Raw genomic sequence first — 24007 nt, 5'->3', positions numbered from 1 at the left:
ACTTTAGGCAGCCATTTAAAGACCACTTCTTTTTTCCAAGCCTTTCCATTTTATCAAATTAAACCAATGTGGAAAGTCAGGAATGAAGATCCATAGAAAACATCTAAATTAAAAATGTCAATGACTGTTGATGTGCTAGTCAAAATTCCTCCCTGTGATCACACTAATTGGATAACAACATTGTTTTGACCTGCTTTGTGATCATGGCCTGTCCTCTTCTAGTAGTGGCAAGAGTTACATGGGTTCGTTTAGTTCCTCTAAAGCCTCAAGCACTGAGAATCTCCCAGCACTGCCCAAAGTCTTTGGTCCAAAATGGTCATTTCTCTCCCTTCCTTTATAGGCAAAACAGCATTTCAAAGCAATGGCAGGATCTTCTGGATCAGCTGCAGAGACGACAACACTCCCTGAGTACAATGCAGGAAATTCTGGGCCTCCTGAGGGACACTGATGCCATTACAGAGGAGCTCAAAGAGCTGCAGGTATTGAGCCCTTTTCACTGGCACACAGCTTGCATTGCTACCAGTGTCTGTCCCCCCATAATCCCCCATGGTCCGGGGTCTAGTGCCAACAGAAGATGAGTCAGCTACAAAAAATATACCATTTTTGCTTAGATGCCTAACTGAATTTCAGTTCATCACTGCAGGTAACTGTGAGAAAAAACAGGCTGTGCTACAGGGGCTCTCCCTAATCAGAAAGTCAGATACAGTATTACAAGGAGTGCACTACAGGTTCAAGCTGTATTGTTCAAACAAAGAATTGTTAAAGCAAAAGTAGAATAAAACAGCCTCCTATTCCCATTCCACCTAATTCTTCTGAATTACCTTCTGAAAGCACCTCCAGTGATTATATAGGCAGGGACTACATAAGGTGTATGTCTGACTTTCAGGTAGCTAAACTTGTGAGAGAAAAAATGGCCACTGTAAATGCACAGTGATTGCTTTTAGTAAGAATTTTCTAGTGTAACAACAGTGTCAGAGCCCAAAGTCTTCTCTTTAGCATGGGAAATTACGATTTCATATTGATTTTGTAATGGCAGAAATAAATATCCATCCTTTGGTCTTGCCTTGCCTTATTTAAAGACAGAACAATTCTTAAGACTATGGGGCGCCTTGTACCTAAGTTGAAAGAGTTAACAAGTTGTGAATTTCACATTGAAGATAAGAGGTATCCCTAAGTTACTAATCTTCCTGTCCTAGTGTTAGTAAGGAGAGAATACCTAATGGTGATAATATTGTTGGAACCATGATAGCCTGAGTATATTGGAAAACACTGGTAAGGAAAAAAAGTAGCTACAATAGGATTTATTACAGTATTAATTGATACGATTGTATCCATTAGAAAGAGGACAGACTTTTAACTACTTGGTAGTACAGACACCAATTAAATACTATGAAGTACATATTTTCATTATTTAGATAGCAAAGGCGAGAAAGTTCCTCAAACAAACAAACAACACAACAAAAAACCCAAAACAAAATAACAAACATCGCAATCAAAACATACCATAAAATGGGATATTGTAGAATTCTCAGATACAGACTGGGAATCATTTGGCCTGCAGAAGGGTGTAGAGCAAAGGGCTATTCCTTGTGCCCTCAAATTCTATCTTGAGTGCTCAATCAATTGAAATACCTTAGGTTTGAAAACAGGTGCTTGTTTGAAGAGACTGTTACCTGCACTGCAGTAGGTATGAGCTCTGAATTGTTACCACTAGCTTGTGAAATTGAAAGAGAAGTATGATTCCTCTCAGGCAGCTTTTAGCTTTACCAAGCTAACATCATTCTTTTACATTTAGAAGCTGTTAAGAGTCAATAGGAACCTTTCAGCTTATTTCTTTGTACTGAGTCTTTGGATGCACTCTTTGCTAATGCTTTTTGTTTCTTACTTTGTTTACAGGTGCTAGTGAATTCCCAGGACTGTGGGAAGCAGCTCCTGGAAGTAGTAGACCTGCTGCAGAAACATGACTTGGTTGACTCGCAGATCTCTTCCTATGATGATAGACTCTCACACATCACTCAGAGGACAGCAGAAATCAGCAAGAGTAGCACAGTTAAACCAGAAGTGCTTTATGCAAAAGTTCAGATGCTTCATCAGCTGTATCAGAACCTTTTGGCTGCGAGCAAGTCACGGTAGGGCTGTGCTTACGTCTCTGTTCTTATTGATTAAGATGGCAAATCCCTCAATCAGAAGACACAGCTTCCCAGTATTTGAAATGTTTCATTTCTCCATTTCTAAAGACATAACACAAAGAGATAATTCACTTTCATAGATGAAGAACAGCTTCAGTCTCAGCACTTATTATGGCTTGCTTTTTGTGAAGTCTGAATAACATGTGATTATCTCCTAGAGGAAAAAAGAAATGTAATTTTGTTTCCTTTGTCTTCTCCAATGAATAAATCCACGTATGACTACGGGAAGTTAAAGGCATTCAGATTTTCAGTTTTCTAAATTCTTCTTTGGTTAAGCTACCATAGTCTCCATGGAATTCTGGTTCTGAATGAGTTATAGTGTTGTTTCTTTGTTTCAGAAAATCTCAGCTAGAAGATGCTTTGAAGCTTTTTGAATACTTCCGTGACTGCAAAGAAGAGGAATCATGGATCTCAGAGAAATGGAAGCTAGCAAGAACAACAACATTAGGAAAAGATGTCAGCCAGATTACAACCTCTATGCAGAAGCACAAGGTATCTTACTTTGCTGGTAGTGTCTTGTCTTTGTACTACAGCAAGATTTTACAACACCTATGTCCTTCAGTTCAGTCAGTGTAGCACTTATAAAAAAGCTGTCCAAAAACTCATTATCTCAAATGTCATGACCAGTGTTTGGAATTTAAAAAAAATAAATTGTAGGCTAGAGACTTCTCCCCAAGAGGGAAAGGGAAGGAAAGTGTAGAGAAAGAACATGTTTTGCACTGGACCTAAAGTAGAGCTTCTAGTGAAGACACTGGGCTTTGTATTAGCTCACTTTGGATGGGAGGGGAAAAAGGTTGTTAGTTTTTGGGTTTTGCCATCCACCTTTCCTGGCTAGGAGAGATGTGGGGAAGTAAAGAGATGATGAAAAGAAGATAGATATCAGTAGGCAGAATGGATAACATTGTGTGAGCTTACAAATCCATTACTACTTTCCCTGAGTGCTTACTGTGGACTAATATAAAAAGTTTAGCTGTATGAACTACTACCTTCTTACAGCACAGAATCACTGTAAAAAAGTGAAGGGACCTGTGGACTTGAGAAATTGCATGACAAAATTGAAAGAAGAGTCTCCTCTGTAACTTTAATATACAATTGTGTGCGGTATTTGTTGCTTCTGGAAGGCATAAGAGAGCTGAACTGGTGGCTGACAAACAAGTATTTCCTTCAGGGAAGATTGCACAACAAGCTTTACACCAAAGAAAAAAGCAGGACAGTGATTTATGGGGGGGAGGAGCCAAGAGGCAATTGTCTCAGGGGTCAGGGAAAAGTCACAGGCATTGATAAGACACAGGGCTCATTGAAATGTATGTATTACAAGTAGTGGAGAAGAGGACCTGTTCTCAGCTGGTGGGGAGTGAGTTGTGCTGACAAGTCTCCTGTCCTTCTGCCAGGCTCTCGAAGCAGAGTGCAATTCCCACAGGGCCATATGTGCAGATGTGATGAGGAGGGGCTGGGAACTGAGCCAGAAGAACCCCACACGCCAGGAGGAGATTCTGAGGCAGAGAGAAAACCTCCAGAAGCTGTGGCAGCAGCTCCAAGATGAAGTGGCTGATCGGAAAAGCCGCCTGCAGGCAGCAGCTCTCATCAAACAGGTAAGCAGGGCTCTGATGAAGTGTGTGGTATGGGGAGACGTGAATGTGGTTCAGTTCTGCTCTATGCCCCTGCATGTAGGGCAACAGAGTCACGAAGCTTTCAGGTGTCAGTCTTCAAAAATGTCTCTGCCAGCCAAGTCTCAATCTTCCCATAAGCCAGCCAGGCAGCACATTTGAGAATCACAGAATCATCATAGTTGGAAAGGACTTCTGAGATCACTGAGTCCAACCATCAACAAATAAAACACAAAAACCCACACACACTCCACCAGAAAACACCAACTTAAAAAACCCAACCAAACAAAAACAACAAGGTTCAACCTCAGCCATTAGAGCATGCTCTGAGGTGCCACATCTACACATTTCCTGAATATTTCCATGGAAGTTGACTCAACCACCTCCCTGGAGAAGCTGTTCCAGTGACTGATCACTCTTTCAGTATAGAAATCCTTCTAAACCTCCTCTGCTGCTACTTCAGGCCATTTTCTTTGGTCCTGTTATTCCTTTGACAGAAGAGTCAGACACCCACCTCCCTACAGCTTCCTTTCCACGTAGTTGTAGAGGGCAATAAGGTCTCCCCTCAGCCTCCTTTTCTTCAAACTAAACATCCCCAGTTCCCTCAGACACTCCTTGTATGACTTGTTCTCTAGAACCTTCACCAGTTTGGTATCTCTCCTCTGGACACGCTCCAGCACCTCAATGTCCTTCTTACAGTGAGGGCTGTTCCTGATACAGGCCAGGATGCTGTTGGCTTTCATGGCTACCTGGGCACACTGCTGGCTCATGTTCATCCAGCTGTCAACTAGTACCTTCAGGACCATTTCTGCTGGGCAGCTTTCCAGCCCCTCTTCCCCAAGCCTGTAGCATTGCCTGGGCTTGTTGTGACCGAAATGCAGGACCCCAGCACTTGGCCTTGTTGAACCTCATACAGTTGGCCTCAGCCCATCAATCCAGCCTGTCCAGGTCCCTCTGCAGAGCCTTCCTACATTCAAGCAAATCGACACTTCCACCCAGAAGCTGGGAGTTGTGGTGGGAGTTGCACTAAGATTAAAGTGCTAATGGAAATAGCTCACACAATAGTGCTGATACCGCCTTTTTTGAGGGTGGGATCTCAGGGTAGCTGTATGACATTTTTCTATCATGAAAACAAACACACAAACTGAAAACCAACAACAAAAGAAACATGCCATAAGACTTGAATTGACCATGAACTTCCCAAAGGCTAGAAAATGCTTGACCCGGTCATTCCTATCTACACTTTTACACCTACTAACGTTCGCACATCTGCAAATAAAGAGCTCTTATAAAAGCGGCATTCACAAATCACATAACATTATCTCAGGTATTCTTATTCTCCCTTTTCCCAGTATTTTGCTCCACCTGTTGTTCCAATGAGGTGCTTGAGCAAAGCTTAACAGCATTGTTCTTGACCAAGTCTAAATTCTCTCTTCTGTCCACTAAGCTTAACATCATTACCATGTTTTAGTTCTTCTTTTTCCTTCTCTAATATGGGTTTTCTTTTTTCCTGTTGTACCTTTATTCTTTTCACAACTATAGTCAGACAGAGTGCAAATTCTGGAAAATATAAGAAAGCTTTTGATGTAGACTGAGTTAATTATTTGTTGTTGAACTGCTCCTTAGAACATTTAGTAAGTAACTGTTAGAATTATGTGATGCCTACCAGCATCCACATTGTGGCTTCCTTTTGCTGCTTATAAGCACCATAGAGTTTTACTTAGGAGTTCTTACAGAGTTATATAGACAACCCTTAAATCTATTTACTCACTGTGATTTTGAGAATTATCTGTGCTTGATATGATAATGAAATACATCACCTTATACAACACCTTATTCATAGCTTTCACAACATCTTGAAGTAACCTTGTAGCTACAGATCTAGTGACATTGCTTCCTTATTCACTATTTTCAAAAGAAGAAGGATCTGGATACGGTACTTTCAGGATTAAATCAAGGGTTTTCTTCCCTGTATTCCTTCAGTACTTTGCTGACGTTGATGAAGCAAATTCGTGGCTGCGGGAAAGACAGCCCCTTCTGGCCAGCAAGGACTATGGAAAAGATGAGTCGAGCGCGGAAGCGCTGCTGCATCGGCACCTGCGCCTGGAGAAGGAGATCTCAGCCTACTCCGCTGAGATGAGGCGCCTGAAAGAGCAGGCTGACATGGCAGCACAGCAGGCTCCAGCTGCAGTAAGTAGAGGAGGGGTTGCATCATGTTTTGTTGAAGAGTGTAAGTGAAGTGTCTTTTAATAATGTAAAATATTTTGATTTTGCCATAATAGAATATTCCAGGTGACATAAACAAGAGCACGTTTTTAATTCTGAAGAAATTTTAATTCGAATTGAGGCAAACCTTTAGGTGACTTTTTTGTTCATTAGCCACTAGAAGCCCACCTAGTTAGGGTTCTGTGAAAACCTAGAAATGTGCTCATCTGTGTAAGTTCCCTCTACCAGTTCTTACAGATACTTTCTTGGTCTTTCTTCTCATAATGTTATTAGTTTAAGTCAGCTTTAATATGCAGACATTTAATCGAGACATCTTCACAAACTCATTCTCCATCCTAATGTAGTGATGAACCACCCCACAGTTCCAGCAGCAATTCATGCCATCCCAGGATGGATGTTTAAGGCACATGGGATGAAGTCAACCTCTGCAGAAGCCCCTCTTTTTCGTTGACTAGAAAGGGAACTTTGGACTTAAGATCAGACACATTTCATAGCCTGCTTCTTTCAGACTTCTGTGATCACCCAGTGTTTATCCAAACCAGTTTGAAAGCTATGAGCACTGCTTTTGGGTCTTTTCTTTACCTCATCGTTCCAACATTAATTTTATTAGAACAAATCATGTTGCTTTGTTACTAAACATGAAAAAGCATGTGACAACATGGTATCAATGTGCAAATAAAAGCACTGGAAATGTTCAGACACTAAAACATCACCACAAAAACAACTGTAAACATACTAGATTCCTTGGTTTGTTGAAAATTGCAAAATTTAAAAGCAAACCAACCCAACCTTCATGTAGATGTATAATGATAACTTTTTTTTTTTACTGAATCAATATATTTTTAAATGAGCTAAATTAAACTTCTTGTTGAAACAAAATTTAATTATTTTCTGTTGCTTTGTGCATTCTTTCAGAATAAAACAAAGGAAACAGAATCAAACATATATTAGAAATGTTTTGTTTAAATAGTCAGAATGCTGTGATTTGAACTAGGAAGTCCAAATTTTCCCTCCATGTGAAATTGTTATCCAAATCAGAAATATTCACCCATTGATTCAATTCAATTTTGCTTAACAGATGGTGAAGACAGAAGCCTCAAGTGACTTAAATCAAAACACAACTAAGCTACCATTCAGTCGAACCTGGATGACATCTGAAACTGCATTTCCCGGAACCTCCAGTCCAGATACTCATTTTTTCCCAGAGAACATTTGGAAGACCCAAGATGAAATAGATTCACTTTATGAAAATCTACAGAGCATGGCTGAGGTATAGTATCCCCTCCAATGCTTTGCAGTTCACAAAAAAATTGAAGTCTAAAGCAATGCAAAATCCTGTGGGACCTCAAAGCTTGAGATTGTCATTGAAGTTTTGTATCAAAACACATTTTATGTTGACAAACTGCCCATATACCTTCTAATCTTTTTACTTTATGAAGAGTGGATTCTTTTGTGTAATTTTTTTCCCCCCTAATGTTTGCTTGCTGCAGCTCCTAAATCTTTGGGCTATCTTACCTGACACCAGAAAAAAACCCAAACAATCATAATCTGCATTCTCCATTAATTACTTTACACGCCCATGTGCCACAATGCTGCCTTAAAGACCAATAAAAACTTGTTGCATGGGACTCTTACATGAGATGACTGAGGTAAATCTTCAGTCATCAGAAGCAATTAGCACAGCAACCTTGCTGCCTGTTAGGGGCTGAGGACTCTCCAACTGCATCTTTCATGCTTTGAAAACATTGTTGCTCTGGGAAGAACTATTGTGATCCTAAGGTAGCATGTTCTGCTCTCTTTCTGCTACCACTTGTGTAATTTAAATGCAAGGTTCTTTTTTTTTTTTTTCCTTGTTCGAACAGCAGGAGTTACTACAGCAATACTTAAGTCTTCATCTGTTTCACAGGACAGAAAAAAGGCTCTGGAGGAGATGATTGGATATTACCGCTTCTGTAGCTCTTGCGAAGAATTTCAATCGTGGATGAAAGATAAAGAGAACATTTTCCGGACTCTTCAGCCTCAAGCAGACAATGTGGAGGTCATGCAGCAGAAGTACCAGGTACTCATTTTCCCTCCTTACAGATGACACCTTTTAAATGAGATTGACCTTGGGAGAATAGATAAAGTTGAGAAATTAAGTTCTGAGAGTCTTTTTATTCATTTCAACTTATGAAGCCATGCATAGATCAGACATTTCTTTCATATAAACTATGCAAAGCTTATTGAAGGTGATGTAATTATGTTTCTTTAACTTCTCCTCTGGATGTGGTATCCTGCACAAGTATCATGGTACAGAAGGACATTTTTTTTGTGGTTTTTCTTATGCCACTTGAAGAAAAATGCCAGATAATGAAGAAATCCTGCAGTGCACTTGCATCCCAGTGGAGTGAGACATACGTGCATAGGCACAGGGTGCACAGCAGGGAAGGTCAGGAGGACTATAGGGCAACAACATGTGCAGGTGTGTATGCTTTCAGCAGACAGATAAATGGAGAAGCCAGCTGTGAAAGTGGGAGATGAGTGGATATGACAGATTATTGAGAACTGTGTCCATAAAAATGGAGGAACTTCAAGTTCTTCATTCATGTGTCTTTCCTACTTCAGAGCTTTTTAATGGAACTGGCTGCAGGCAAAGGCCAGCTGGGAGATATTGAAAACTTAGCTGTTAAATATGGAAAGATCAGTCCCAGCAAATATTCTGAGATCCAGATTTGGCTGCGAGAGATCAACAGCAGGTAAAGTTGTTACTAATAAAACAGGTTTGTCACATGGGGGCAACTAGAGAGATGACCTTTCATGCCCAATCTAGACTACACTGAGAGAATATCTGTCTAATAGATTTTTAGCTTCCAGAACTGGCCTGAGGGGTATGTGTGGGGGGGTGGTTGTGCCTGAGGTTCGCTGTATTCAGGCGTGGCTGCTCACTTTGGGATGGGGAGCAGCCAGGGGGGGGGAGGCCTCAGCGTTCAGGGCCAGTCCCACAGGGAAGCAATCAGGGCAAGCCTGGGTTGGTAGCCAGGGCCAGAGGTGAGTCCCACTCCTCAGAGCTGCCTGAGAATCTGTCCCCACTGTCACCAGTGGGAAGGGGGCAGCTCTCAGCTGCACTGGTTCTAGGCTGCCCCTGAGCCTGATGTCCTACTTCAGGACTGAGGGGCCTCTGACACTGATATATTTAAAATGCAGCAACTTGTGTGTGTGTTAAAGCACAACATGAACCTACCCACAGGTGACAGTGATGGATTCAGAGCAGTTTGTCTCTACTGTACTGCAGCAGATGATTTGGTTACTTGAACATCAGGGTGAGGATGCCCCTCACAAATACAGAAAGGATCAACAAACCCTGTTTAACTTCACCATTTTTAGTATCTGGTCTGTACATACTTCTGGCACCATGCCACCCAGCTGGAACTGAGAGGCACAGCCACATCCTGATTTTGACCACTATTGTTTATTGGCATTGTGTCCAGTGTGTTCTGGTCACATGAGCAGGGTCCCCTTGCTTGAGGTGGCACTGAGATGAGGTTGTGGGGGAGTGCTAGTGTTCACCCCCTCAGCCCACTTAAGTCCTGGTAAAATGTTTATACAAGATTTTTCTGAACAGAAAATGGATATCAATCAAATCTGCTGTCTAGGTCAAGACAAGTGTTGAGGTAGTGTCTTAGGGTAGATGCAAGTAATTGTTTTCTCTTTCTCCAAGGTGGAAAAGCATGGAAGTTCTGAAGGAGGAGAAAGGCGCTGAACTGATTGGAGTGGCTGATGTGAGGACGTTTCTTCAGGACTGTCAGAGCATAGGAGTGCTACTGCAAAACAAGATGGTCCAGCTCATGAGTCTGGAGCCAGGGAACTCATCTGCTGGGCTGGAGTCAGACAAGCGCAAACTGTCTATGGTTGAGAGAGAGGTCCTGGTGATAGAGAGGAAAATTGAATATTTGAGGAGTGTTGCAAAATCGTAAGGAGCCCATTCTTTCTTACCATATTATTTGCTAGTTCTCTAAAATCATGTTGTAAATTGTGGCAGAATGAGCAGCTTGAAGTTTCTCTTCCTAGCAACCTGAAGAACTGACTTGCCTGCTGGACTGAGATCATCTCTCTTGAGTATGTCTGGATGATTGGTGAAATTATTGCTTCCAGCCTTCACTGTTGTAGGAGGATAAATACCACAGGATTGTTTGTGGCTCTAATAAATTATCTCTACTAACGGGGGTTACTTCCACATTTGAACTAGGTATCTTTTAGGTCCTAAAAGAGGGTAACTGGGAGAAGCAAGGATGAAGGAAGAAAAAGAGCAGAGAATTGTGCACGGAAGTTTGAATTTGAAAATTGAATTTATTTTTTTTTTACTTCTTTAAGTTTTCTTCACATTCACAATAAGAATATACATTGAACCACAACAATGCTAGCAGAGTCTTTCACAGGGATGCACTTTCTGCAGTACACTGTGTTCACATCAGTATTTCTTGCTAGTGTGGGGCACTTGTTGCCTTAGCTGACGTTCTTTTTACTTGAAGTGTAAATATCCAAATACATTCTTTTTAAAGAGTATTGGTTCAAGCTCTAAATGCCTGAGATGTTCATCAAATTGCATTTATTTTATTTACTGTTGTAGGATTAAGGACACCAACCCTGCAGAGAGCAGAGCCATCACTGAGCAGGTGGAGAACATGGAGAGGCTTCTGGCAAAGCTCAAGCTGGAGACCCAAAAGAAGTGGGTCATTCTGCAGCAGGCCCAAAACCAACAGTCCTTCCTGCAAGACAGCCGCAGGCTCCTGCTGTGGGCAGAAAGCATTCGGGAGAAACTGGGCAGTGAAGAAATGGGTGTGGACGTGGCTTCTGCAGAGCAATTGCTGAAGGAACATCAGGACCTGCTGAAAGAAATTAGGTCTCAGAAAGAAAGGTAGAGAGATTCTTATCCTGATGGCTGATGGAGGGGTAAGGAGGAGCTGTATGTTCAGAATAGTGTTCCACAAACTCTCCCAACACTTGCCATTGGCACTTTACTTCAGCTCTCCCCGTCCTTCCCTTCTCAGGCCTTATGCTTCCAGTTGCCATCATCTTCAGTTCTCCTTCTGCAGTGTTATGAAGTTCTAGATTCTGAGTTCCACCTCCTCTCCCTTTTGATGGGAAAGCCTGCTTATATGGGCTTTCAATCCAAATGGGGAAATCTCACTTGCTGCTTCCAGCACATATCCCTGAGCAAACAACCAGCTGCAGTTTGTAGCACACAACTATGGCTAGCAGTGCATCAGTGAAAAGGAGGGAGGGGAGGAGGGACCTTAATGTCTAGACACTGCCAAGACAGCAAAGAGCTGTGATGAAAGAGAATTCGTATTCCCTCATGTAGTGAGGTCTCACTTTTCTTTTTTGAAGATTTGTGCAGCTGGAAGAGCTAGGGCACAAAGTAATCCATGAACAACCCAGTAACAGCAGGACAACAGATGTCCACCAGTTTATGGAGAAGCTTACCAAGGAGAACAAAGAGCTGGAGAAAATGTGGGAACAGAAACAGAAAAAGCTGCAGGATGGTCTGGAATTGCAGAAGTTTAATAGGGAAGGAGACCGTATCAATGCAGCTCTCTCAGGCCATGAAGTCTTTCTCCGGGGGGATGACCTTGGGGTATGTACAGCAGCTTTGTTGCTTTGTTTGTACATGTCATATGGTTTATATACAATTGACACATCTGTTTTATGGCTAACCAGTAAAATAAAAAAAAGGTTTCTGCTCGAACATAATTAATAGTACTTTGGTGAAGTAAAAACCTGACTTTAAAAACATTAAGCTTTTTATTTTCATTGAGCATTTTAAGAACATTAAAGCAAATGAAGGAAAGAAACAACTCTAAGCAATACTCAAAGGTGAGTGAGGGAGGAGGTTGTGGCATCTCACTTTTTCTTATGTTTTCAGCTGAAACTGAAACTTTGATACTTTTGGGTCAACTTGGTAGAATAAAGTTTTACTTAGTAATGGCCTTTCATATTGATGTACCTAGATGTGCCAGAGTGCTGGTGTAAATTCAGAATGCAGTTTTTCTTAAAAGGTGAAAATGAAACCATACTGGAAACATCAGACAGAACCAGATACAAAACAACCTTGAACACCTGCTGCTTGGTTTTAGTCCTGAACATCCTTAGGCATAAACAAAATGCACACTATATCTCCTACCTGAAAGGGTGAAAAAAAAGTCCTTTTTCTTTTTTTTTTTTTTCTTTTCTCATTGTGTCAGAAACAGCATGTGACCAGATTGAATTTTCTTTCTTAAATGCAGGATCATGTAGATGCTGTTCGAAGCCTTCTGAAGCAACATCAGGAATTTGAAAAACTGCTGGTGGTGCTGAAGAAGAGAGTTGAAGCACTTAATGAAAATGGGGTGAACCTAGTAGAGAGCAGGCATTTTGCATCTCATGTGTGAGTCCAAAGTCCTTTTTGATTTAGCTTTGATAAACCATCCAATCTGATGACGGTGAGATGAAAAACTTTCTCTGAGCCAGGATTAATTGACCTGCAAGCTGTGATCTGCTGGATGAAGGGGAGAAAAGGGGATTTTTTATTTTTTATTTTTTAAATAGCCCTTCTATGCTCTCAGGACAAAAAAAAAAAGCGTGATACTTTAGGTTAAAAGTAGTGTTTGAGAGAATGCTAGAACAATTAATCTTGTATCATAAATCATATACAGTGTTAAAAGTTCTTCACTATAAAAGTTCTAAACTCATTAAATGCCTACATAAACCAAAATTTCCTCCATTTATCAATATTACATATTAGAATTAATGTTTACTATTAAAAAATTACAGAAGACTTCAGGTGTAAATAGCTCTTCAGGAGTAGCTACTTCATGCTTTTGTCAAAGCTGAACTGTCATCCATAATTCCTTTCCTGTGCTTGAACAACTGCAGTCTAGCAAGGGGACCTCTGCATAAAGAGTAATTAGAAACATAAGGGTCAGAATGGAGCTCTTGGGTCAAAAAGACCATGTTGTTGTGATCACAAGCTATGTCATCTTGAAAATTCACTCCACAAATATATAAAACTGCTCTTAAGATCTGATTTCTTGCCAACAGTACTATGATTAGAAGGCCATTGCAGAGCCTCATTGCAGTTATATCACAGAGAAGAGTATTAGTTAAGGTAGAATGTTTGGGAAAGAGAAAGGTCTGGGTGTTTTAGTCAAATATACTTGACTGCAATCCACTAATGTAGTGGAGCCACACAAAAGAGAAACCCTGAGCAGCTTGCAAGCAATAGCTGCTTTTCAGATGAGCACAGCATGGTCATGGGAAAGGGCCATATATCCTTAGTCTTGGCCACAGAGGTGTTGAACTAGATTCCATTTATATCATAGTCATGACTACAGTGCAACCAAGAGGAACCAATATGACTAGTACTGCATTGGACTTCTTGTTTTTCTCGATAGTATTGAAGAGAGAATGGTCACTCTCCGGAGAAGGTGGGAGCGGCTGGTACAAAGCAATGCTGAGAGAAAACAGAGGTTGTTGGATTCTCTAGAGTTGCAGGTAAAAGGACTGATACTGCAGATTTGGTCAGGCATGTGTGAAGTAATTTTACCCTTTCTTTTGATATGGGACAAATCTCAAACTGATGAGCATTCCTACTGCAGCTTCTCTTTGGCTCTGAGACAGAGAATTTCACTTGGATGCATTGGTGATAAACCTTACAAAGCCATAACCATAGCAAAATACCAAAACAAAAATGGAGATATTAAATGCAAAATATCAACATAATATTTTGGCCACTGGATAAGTTTATTCTGCTCATTACTTATTATTGTTCTGGGAGTTAATAATTTGGCACAGTTACTTATAGTAAGTGTACTTTTGGCACCAATTTTAGCTTCCAGTGCTGAGACATGAAGTTATACTAGAGGATTTGACCACTTAATGGTTAAAATAGTCTACCCAAAATGCAAGTCTTCACTGACAATTAAAGGTAACAGTTTAGTACATTTGGTAAAAAAAGAGACATTACTCTGAGGGCTTAAAAACTCGCAAATGGTTCAAGATCATTCCTCTTCGATTATGAGTGTTGATTAAGAACAACAACTTTTATATGGAAATATATCACATTTCCTACCTATTAGGGGAAAAAAAAGAAAAAAAAGTCAGAGCTTGATCCTAACAGCAAGGATGCACTGCAAACCCACACAGAATCAGAATTTAAATTAATGGAATGCTTTTTGTTTCTGTAAGGAGTTTAATCGTGATGCTGCTGAGCTTTTGATATGGATGGAAGAGAAGTACAAGATTGCATCAGATGAATCCTATCGTGATCCAACAAATGTGCTACGGAAGCTGAAAAGGCATGAAGCTGCTGAGAAGGAAATGATGGCTAATGAGGAGCACTTTGCAACACTGATAAAGGTGAAGGCAGTGTTGGAGCTAAGTGTTGTATCTTGTCCCAGACGTCATAATGGTGACCTGCTAAAAAAAATAAATGTTCTGTGTTTCTCCAGAGAGGACAGCAACTGATTCAAGGCAACCATTATGCTGCGGTTTCTATCCAGAAGAAGATGTCAGAGCTTCAAAAGAAGTGGAAGGAATTGTATGGCAAGATGATAGAGCGAGGTGACAAGCTGAGACAAGCTGGGCAGCAAGAACAGCTCATGGAACTGCTCGAGGTTAGGAGGTGATGGGAAACAGAGGGAAGGAATGACCTAGGAGCCTGGTTCCTCTATTGTATGGTACTCACAAAAAAGAACAGAATACCATCCAAACGAAAGTGTATTTAAAGGTGTCCATTTTGTCTACAGTTTCAGGAGGGAAAACCCAGTGCAATGCTGACCAAGCTCACTCCAAAGTTATGAGCAGGACAACAGGGCCAGCACAGCATCAAGACACAAAGCTGTTGAGCTTGGGCTTAGCATTGCATCTGTGTGGCCATCCTGTACTGGGAAAGCAGTCAAAACTGTCTGCATGGGTCAAAGCAGTGCAAACATAACTGTTTTCTTGGAGTCAGTTTGGGTGTTGGAGGCATGACACTGTATTAAGTACATTGTCATCCAGGCAAATTGTATCAGAGAAAAGATGTGCTGTGAAGCTGTTTTGATACCAGTATGTCACGGAAGAGCTGTTGAGGTGTAGTTACAACCTGAAGCCTTTGAAGATAGATTATTTTGTGTTATGTCACTGAGGACAATTCAAAGCGACTGTTTTTAGTGATGTGCTTTAGTGTCTCAGACAGAAAGGTATTCCAAAATAGTGTGTAAAGCAAAATAATCACATTAAATGCCTCTTTAAAACACCTGGCCATCATATTACTAAGAAAGGACATACAGATTAAAAAAACTTGTCCAGGAAGCTGGCATGGGAGGGACTGAGTGAAAGAAAATAACGCTGAAAGGTCAGTATGAGTGTGTTGTAATCTCTTCCTGGCAGGATGCCAAAAAGAAGATAGAGAAAATTGAAAAAGTTATTCAGGAAACTGAGACAGGTCATGATTTGCGCTCCAGCCGTGAACTACTCAAGCAGCATAGACAGCTGGAAAATGAGACACATGAGCTGGCAGAGAAAATGTACTCTATTGTATCTCATGCAAGGAAAATGGCCACCAATCACTTTGACTCCCGGAGGATTCTGGATGAAACACAGAAATATCTGAAAAGGTGAGGTGTCACTCCCTCTTTGCCTCCACGTCTTGTGAACAAATAGCACTTTTTATTCTACCTTCTAGAAAATGTCTATTAGTTCATTAGGTTTAACCCATATTCAGGAATGATTTCTCCTCTCAGTCATACCAGAACTGTGCTTTGATCTTCACCTAGACAGATGCCTGTTGACCCACCTCAGTCAGGCCTTGCTACTTACCTGCTGCACTCCTCCTCCAGTCCTTTGCTTATCTGTAGGTCATCTAGTGGTTTCTAAGTGCAGTGATCCAACATTCAGCCGTGACTAGTTCCTTGAAACATCACAGGGCAAGAAGTGTAAATCCCTTTTCCTCTGCTTACATTTAGTGTTACCATACAAGTCTACTTGTCAAAAGTATCCTTCTGGAGAAGAGATTCTTGTACGTGCAGCCAGCACTAATAATTGAAGTGTAGCTGCAAAGAAGTGTCCAACGTTTTCTAATCTTGACATTGTTATCATGGCCTAATTCCCTAGGCAGAATCAGGATAAACCTTTGTTTTAACATATATTTAATGGATGACTCCTAGGTTTGAGTCTTTGCAAGCACCTCTTGATGAGAGGCGCAAGCTGCTGGAAGCTGCAGTGGATCTCTATGAGTTCTACCATTATCATGACATGGAACTGAACTGGATTAATGAGCGGCTGCCTATTGTCCATTCCACCAACTGTGGGAAGTCTCTGGATGTGGCTCAAAGCCTGTTGCAAAAACACAAGGTAACTTGTGTAATCAAGTGTGTTATAGCATGTTGGCACATTGCATTTCACCTCAGCCTGCAAACCAGCACCACCACCATTCACCTTTACCTTCAGAAAGGCTGTTGCAGGCAAGATTGACAGACATTGGCTGATTACAGCACTAGCCCAGCTAAAATGGTTCCAGTGGCTTGAGACAAGTCAGCGATGTGGTGCTGATTTTTAGAGCAAATGCTGAATTCCCTTGGAAACTGCAAAATATGTTATATTTTGTTATATTGTTATTCTGATTTCTATCTTCCTGTTAAAAGTGGATTAAAAGCTAGTATACCTCACACTAAATAGAAAAAAAACCCCAAACAAACAATGGTTTTGCTTTGTGGAATATTTTGATTGTTTCATGCTCATCCTATTTTAGCTCTATGCTTACTGCTTCATCATGCAGTCTTGAGGTATGTGTATGCTAAATTCTCTAGAAGAACATATAACAGCTATTCAATGTTTATTTTAGTTCTGTACTGTTTGAACAAGCCATAGTCAAAATATTTATATAGCCAAGTTAACACTGATTTCTGGAGAGTTGATGATAGCAGTTCCTCACAGCCAGAAAGGCACCTTGGAGCTGCCCTGAACCACAGGCAACACAGGATTTTGCAACACCTGAATTGCAAGTTCCATGACACAGGTGATAAGATCAGTTGGGAGGATTTATGAAGCAGGAGTCTAATCATTTTCATGGTACTGCTGACAGTGTCTCTCTTTTCACCATCCTCCAGACTATTAATCTTCTAGGATATATTTTTTCCCATCAGCACTCTTTTCTGCTGTCACCAGCTGCCAGTCTTTCTGAGGACCAGCAGCTCATAGAATTTCTTTGTCCTCACATACCCTTCCTTTATTCCTGTTTTTTTCTTTCATCTCATTCCCAGGAACTGCAGGCAGAAGTGAATGCCCACAAGCAGCAAGTCCAGCGGGTCCTGGATAAAGGGAAGACAATGATTGTAGGCCAGCACCCATCAGCTCAGAAAATAAATGAGAAATGCCAGGAGCTTTTGACTGCCTGGCAGGGCTTGGAGAAAGCTTGTGAGGAAAGAATGAAGCAGCTGCAGCACTCAGTTGGCTTCCAGGAGGTACAAATTACAGCACAGTGTTTACACAACAGCTTCTTGAAACAAACAAGACGACTAAGATTTTAAAGGAAATAATAAAACAGCTTTGCTAGGATGGATATTAACTTCAGTTACTTGAGGCCAGATTCATGGGAATGGGTGGCTGGGTTGCAGAAATGGATGCAGTCTCAGTGTAGAGCTGCTGTCCTAAATTTTTGCCCTGGACTCTGTGTCCATCCCTTAGCATTGCACGTAGAACTCACGATTTTCCTCTCAATATCATTATACAGCCCCAGACTGACTTAGACAATGCAATGGATCCTCAGCTGGATCTTCATACTGGAGAATTATGACAAGGAAATCAGAAAAGAAGGGATCTCGAGTGCTATCCAATCTTTACCTGATCGAGGCAACAATGTTTCTGGAAACAAAATGATACTGAGGAACTAACAACATTCTTACACTCTCAGAGAGAGTTAGGAGTTTTGGCCCTATTCATTTCAACAAAGACACTGGACTTCCATGTGCAGCCTGCTTAAAAAAAAGTAAAAATGCATGCAAATATTTATCTTGATAAACCAGTGCAGAATAGTATTTCTGGGGAATTAAGTATTCCTTATTTGTTATTTAATAAAGCATCACAGTAAATCTTACAGTGCACTCTCCATTTAGAATTTATTATGTCAAAGAAAATGACGTGAGTCTTTCAAAGCTAGAGGTAGAAACTAATTTACTTTCTCTCTACCTGGTAGTTTTTAATGAATACTTCAGACCTGGAGGCTTGGATAGCAGAAAAATATCCACTTGTGACAAGCAAGGACTATGGTAAGGATGAAGATGGAACACTGAAACTCCTCAAGAAACATAAGGTATTTTTTCTCTGCTTAAATTCTGCATGCTGGCCTGAACTTCTGCAGCAGTAAAATTTTCTGTCTCATTGGTACTTAAGTGTCCAGCCCTCTACAGGATAGTTCTTATTGACATGCATCTACAGATAAATAGATTGATAGAAAAGATCAGTGCAGCTTACTAATATGGTTGGAAAAAATCTAGTTTGAGGAAAAAGGGGAATGGTGAACGTTCTCATCTTGGTCTTTTGAGGCCAAAACTGACTTTGATCTGGTATTTGCTTTTTTAGTCGCAAAAGATGCACTCAGAATCTTTGTTTTTTTTCCTAGAATCAAAGATACAGATGGAATATTATTCCAGGAATATTTGTTTTTGCCTAATAATGTATCAGGAATTTCTAATTGTCTTGATTTACCTAATTTGTTTGAATTTAGGTACACTTCTTTTTTAAAAAAAATGTTGCTAGAAAATGATCTAAAATTGATCAAATCTTGGAGACGTTACATACTCCAGAAAGTTTTGATCCTCTTCTAACTTCTCAATGGCTATAACGTAGGAGGCTGCAAAAGTTCAAATAGTGCATACCTTGGACAACTCTTTTCCACTCTTTTCTCTTCTCAATCCACTCTTTTCTCTTCTAGGCACTGGAGCACGAGATTGTCATTTACCAAAATATGATGAAAGAACTGAGTGAAAGTGCTCAAACTCTTCCTCTTGCGGGCTCCATCCAGTACGTTGAGGTTGATGCACCAAAGGAACATGTTCATTCAAGACTCCAGGAGTTGCAGGAACTGGCAGCAGCAAGGTATAAACTGGAATTGCTCCGTGGATCCTAGGTTTAATTCAAAGTCCACTGAAGTCAATAAAGGATATCTCCAGTTGCCTCCAGTTACTGGAATTCATATTGCATCCATTATCTCCCCTTTTTCAATTGTATTTAGGAAATTGCTTGTTTCTAGATTAGAATTCTGTGCACTTGTGAGGTTTTTATTATTGCTAAGCATGAACTCAGCGTTTTATTCAGGAAATCCTGCTACATATTGAAGATTTGAAGCCTCCAAATTTCCTCTTTACCCTTCATCATCCTTCTGTAAAGTGACTTGAAATGCTGGATTCATTCTTTGTGATATTTGGAATCTTCTATCAAAAGGAAAACATGTTATTGGAATGTTTCCTTAATGTTGCTTGAAAATTTCTTCATTCCTTACCTTTATGCCCAGTGGCTGTGCTAGTATAGGAAGGGTTTTATCCTTGAATGAGTCATTTACTTTTCATATCACTTCCTTTCTGCTATTGTTAAAGTAAGATGTTTACAACAGCACAGTTTGCTTGTACACAGGGTTTTTAAACACTTCTGGTTACTTGTCAGGAAGAAGCAAATATCTGAACGGTTTAGGTTTTTCCTCCACAAAATATTTCACTCCGAAAACCAGTGGGAATCTGCAAGTAGAATAACAAATAAATGAGTTTGAATATTAGAATAATTAAGCCTAGCAGAAATGCTGGTATTTTACCTTTTGTTTCTAATCTTGTTTACAACTTACAAAAGCATCAATACAAAAAGTTCAGAAAAAAATAAATACTCAATCAAGAAAGATGAAAACAGTTTTATATGTTGAACACAGAAATGTTTTGCATTAATTAATGATTAAGGAAGGTCTCATGATGCCTAACGGGTGCTCTGGTTTGTACCTCTGATCTGCATGGTCCTTGGCAGGCCATACTCCCTCAGCAGGCTACACCTCTTGTGATAAGCATTTATGATTCAAACAGGGAAGTAGCATCCATCTTTCCTGCAATATTTGCGCAATGGCCAGAAAGTGTCAGCAGATGGAAAACTGGTATTTTATTTACTGTGAAAGGCTGTAACACATGAGGTGGTATTATAAGATAGTCTAGATGATGCAGCAGCTTGCAGCAATTTTGCTGAAGAGGCAATATAAACAGAAGTTCCTAAAATGGCTTTCATAGCACGTGCCTTCCTGGTGTACCATCCTCACTTAGAAAGATTCCCTTCTCATTTTCATAAGTACTACAATTATCTTTAGAAATACAGATCAAGACAGATCTAGGGAAAAAAAATGAAAGTTATTCTCATAGGAAGGGGAAAAAAAACAACCAACCAACCAAAACCAAAAAATCCCACAACAAACAAAACCCAAACAAACAAACAAAACCAGGGGGAGCTCAGCTAGGCACAGTGCTTTTCTAGGAAATTCAGCCAGTGAGCTGGCTGGCAGCTCTCATCCTACAAATGTAATTTCCAGTATGGAGAAATAAAGATAATTATTTCTCTTTCATTAAAGAGAATGAGTCTTGATGCTGAGAGGCTTTGGGTATTAACAGGAAGAAAATTACTTACTGTTGTCCTTTTATATTGCCTTGGTTATATTGTATTATTTTGTCTCCTTCCCCCAATAGAAGGAAGAAGCTGGATGAGACTCTGGTCTTGCATGAGTTTCTACGAGAATATGAAGATCTGCAAGACTGGATCAGTCAACAAAAACAAACAGCCAGGTCTGAAGACTATGGAAATAGTTATGAACATGTCTTGGTGAGTTTTTTGAGTAACAGATGAAAAATCAACCACACTGTGTGTAGTGAAACTGTGAAAATATGCTACAGTTGTCCCTGAAAATGTGTAAGTCAGACTAAGAAATAAGTACAAATTATTGGGAGATAGGAAAAGAGTGAAGAGTGGGCAGAAAGGATTGACCTGTAATGACAGACAGGCAGCATTGCCTAACACATATATTCTGTTACCATGGGGGCTGAGCTGCATGAATCAACTACATGCTAAAATGTCTGCACTTTCAGAGAGCAACTCCTTTCTTTTTTTAATAACCACATATTTCAGTGATGTCTCTATTAAGGATTTTTTACCTCACAAATTCTAACATACAGACACCTACAGCTATACCTCTTCACATGGCACAGAAACTAATCTAATGTCAGCCCATTAGAAATCAATAGACATTCAGGGTCATCATTCTTATAATTTATTTAAAAATATCTTGTGTTCTAAATCTTAAAATTAGACTACATTATTCAGAGAATACACATTTACATTGATAAAGTGAAAACATACCATTTAATAATTTAAATTAATTTAATGTTGAATATTTTTTCCATCCTTGGTAATAATATTTCTGCCTCCAATCTGCATCCCAATTCTCATGTTTTGCCAATAGTTTGTTGCTCCTCATGGTCTTTGGAGGTAAAATCAGTTTCTCCATCTCCAAATATGGTCAGCTTGCAACCTGTCTTTTGGCTGTGCTCTGATAGCTGCGCAGGTATGTTTGGGAAAAGAGAGCACTCAAACTGTCTTTTTGCTATTGTGTTTCCTTCAAAAGCAACTTTGTGCCAAGTATGACACCTTCCGTCACCAGCTGGAAGCTGCTGGGAAAAGAGTGGTGGCTTTCCAACAGCTGGCAGACAGCTTGCTGAGCTCCGGGCTTTCTGAGTCCCGGGAAATTCGGCAGAAGCAGAAAGAGCTAAGGTAGGAGACTTGTGTTAGCTCTGTAATGCTTGTGCTTTCAATTCACCCTCGAGGAGGAAGAAGTGAGGAGGAATTAGAAAAGGATAAGGCATGCCCTCCCAATTCTCTAATTGCAAAATATTTAGTGTGCAATTAGAGGATTTGTTTGAGACAGAGCTGCTGTCATGACTCATTTAAAAATAGATCACTATAATGCAGACATTATCTGCTTTCTGATTTGGCTTCCTGTACATTGCTTTACAAATAAGGGATAAGTGAAATTCCTTTGCCTTTTGAAACACGATCACCTAGCTGAAAGTCCAGGAGTTTTGCTGCTCCTTTTTTGCAAAAAAAAAAAAAGGATTTCCAAATTGGAATCCCATGACTACTCTGCAGAACAACACTTATATGTTCTGAGCTTTTTATGCCTGACATTGGTCCAAGCTGGCCCAAAAGATAAGCATAAAGAAACAGTAGGGTCTGACTCAGTCACTCAAATCCTGAATATAAAACCTGAAAAGCATATTGGAGGGGGGCACCTTATAAAGGACCTTATTTAAGTGCCTGGAGCAGACAGGAAGACATGGACAGAGCAGGGTGAGAGACATTCTGTCCCTCAGAGAATCACTCCAACAGAATTTAATGGCAGGAATGAAGAATGAGGTAAGTCAGTGTTGTGTTTTGTTTTTTTATTCAGTCTTTCTTCAGACTGTTAATCTCCTTTTCTCCTAGTTTGAATGTTTTACATGGTTCTTTTCCCCATTCCCCCTTGTAGGAACTCCTGGGAGGAGCTGTTGGAAATTACCAGATTACGAGGTGAACGGCTGAGAGATGCTGAGGTGATCCACAAGTGTTACCAAGATCTGACAGATGCTCTGGCCCATATTGAGGTAAAAAATATTGGGGAAGCCTCATTAAATGAGAACATTTCAGCTTAATTTGTGGAGTATTCTTAGAATTCCCAGGGTGCTTACTGCTGACATAAAAAAATCTCAGTCAGGAACCTGATTACTCAGTGTTAAAAATAAATCCTGGGTAATACTTAGATGCTGGACTGCTCACTTTATGAGAACCATTGGCAAAACCAGGTGCAGGTGGAGTTGCTGATCTGTGGGATAAAACGAGAAGACCAGGGCTTGAACTAAGTTTTCTTATGCAATGAATATAGTAACGTTGTTTGCAGTCATTAGGCCGGACTAAGAAACTGTGTACTGCCTCCCTGTGGCTCTTCTTTGTACACCGTTGTAGCTTTATGTGCTGAAAAAAGAACTGTCTTGTGAAAAAGGCGTTTGTCTGGATTACAGTGACCATTATTAGCCTGGAAGGTTGTCAGGCAATCAGTCATGTGACCTGATGCAAAAAGCTGGACCAACATTTTTTTCTTTAATTTTAGTACCTAGTACTGGGAATAATTTTAAACAGTCCCAGAGTGAAAACTGGGGGGAAAGTCACAAAGAAAATCTTCAGTCTTCTGTTTTATCTGAGCATCCTGAAGAATTTCACAAAGAAACCACACCCTTGCCTGTAATAAGAGGTGTGGTTTCCCTCATGGAGTGTATACAGAAAGTTTGCAAGGCAACGGGGCTTTGTTAGGTTATGCGTGGTAGATTTTTCACTTTCTTATGCTGCCAGGGTCTATATTATTCCTGTTTTCTTTGTCATGAATGGAAAATGAAGCATCATAATATTTCACTGTATACATGCTGGGGTTTTCAGAACCTGGTGCATGTTTAACTTCAATGATGAAGAAGTTAATTCTGTGGCAGTGACAAGTGGCATTTCAGACACACTTCACAGACCAGCTCTTGGTTAATCCCCATGCTGAGTTTGGCCCAGGCAACCCATACACAGTTCTTGCATTGCATCTTGTTAACAAGCTTCACTACTGAGTGGGTGAGCAATTCAGTTATCTTGCCAAACCTTCCCTGTGCACCCTGGTCAGATACCTGCTACAGAAAGCTATCTCTCCTAGGAACATAGAACTAGGAGGTCTTACTTAGGTCACAAACTCCAGTGCCATCATAATACAGACAACTACAACATACATCTCCTTTTATAGTGCCTTACCAAGATGTGTTGTTGGTACCCCAAACCAGCCTGTCAGTCTGTTACAGAAATACACTTCTCCAGTGGTTAGAAATGTTCTTTTAGTTTTCACCTAAGTTAGCCTGGAACAAGTTCTAACCATTTTCTTCTAGAAATATTGGTCTCTTCCTGCTG

The 24007-nt window shown here is 40.3% G+C and overlaps 1 protein-coding gene across 1 annotated transcript in view; it reads left to right on the top strand.

The window, feature by feature from the left end:
• Positions 1–24007, top strand: part of SPTBN5 (spectrin, beta, non-erythrocytic 5) — a 93685-nt gene that overhangs the window by 9975 nt on the left and 59703 nt on the right. Inside the window, exons 7-29 of the mRNA XM_009999616.1 lie at positions 341–479; positions 1897–2129; positions 2528–2681; positions 3581–3781; positions 5780–5986; positions 7101–7292; positions 7929–8081; positions 8627–8757; positions 9720–9971; positions 10629–10916; positions 11390–11636; positions 12286–12425; positions 13432–13531; positions 14225–14395; positions 14488–14652; positions 15410–15636; positions 16186–16372; positions 17281–17481; positions 18213–18329; positions 18951–19114; positions 20731–20863; positions 21663–21808; positions 22563–22677. Of these exons, the coding sequence (XP_009997918.1) occupies positions 341–479; positions 1897–2129; positions 2528–2681; positions 3581–3781; positions 5780–5986; positions 7101–7292; positions 7929–8081; positions 8627–8757; positions 9720–9971; positions 10629–10916; positions 11390–11636; positions 12286–12425; positions 13432–13531; positions 14225–14395; positions 14488–14652; positions 15410–15636; positions 16186–16372; positions 17281–17481; positions 18213–18329; positions 18951–19114; positions 20731–20863; positions 21663–21808; positions 22563–22677 (4063 nt within the window). The remainder of the gene's footprint in view (positions 1–340; positions 480–1896; positions 2130–2527; positions 2682–3580; positions 3782–5779; positions 5987–7100; positions 7293–7928; positions 8082–8626; positions 8758–9719; positions 9972–10628; positions 10917–11389; positions 11637–12285; positions 12426–13431; positions 13532–14224; positions 14396–14487; positions 14653–15409; positions 15637–16185; positions 16373–17280; positions 17482–18212; positions 18330–18950; positions 19115–20730; positions 20864–21662; positions 21809–22562; positions 22678–24007) is intronic.

Source organism: Chaetura pelagica, unplaced genomic scaffold (genome assembly GCF_000747805.2).
Source record: "Chaetura pelagica isolate M959 unplaced genomic scaffold, ChaPel_1.0 scaffold55, whole genome shotgun sequence".
NCBI classification, from domain to species: domain Eukaryota; kingdom Metazoa; phylum Chordata; class Aves; order Apodiformes; family Apodidae; genus Chaetura; species Chaetura pelagica.
Note: the sequence above shows the minus strand (reverse complement) of the source record. Positions and strands in the feature narration are given on the sequence as shown.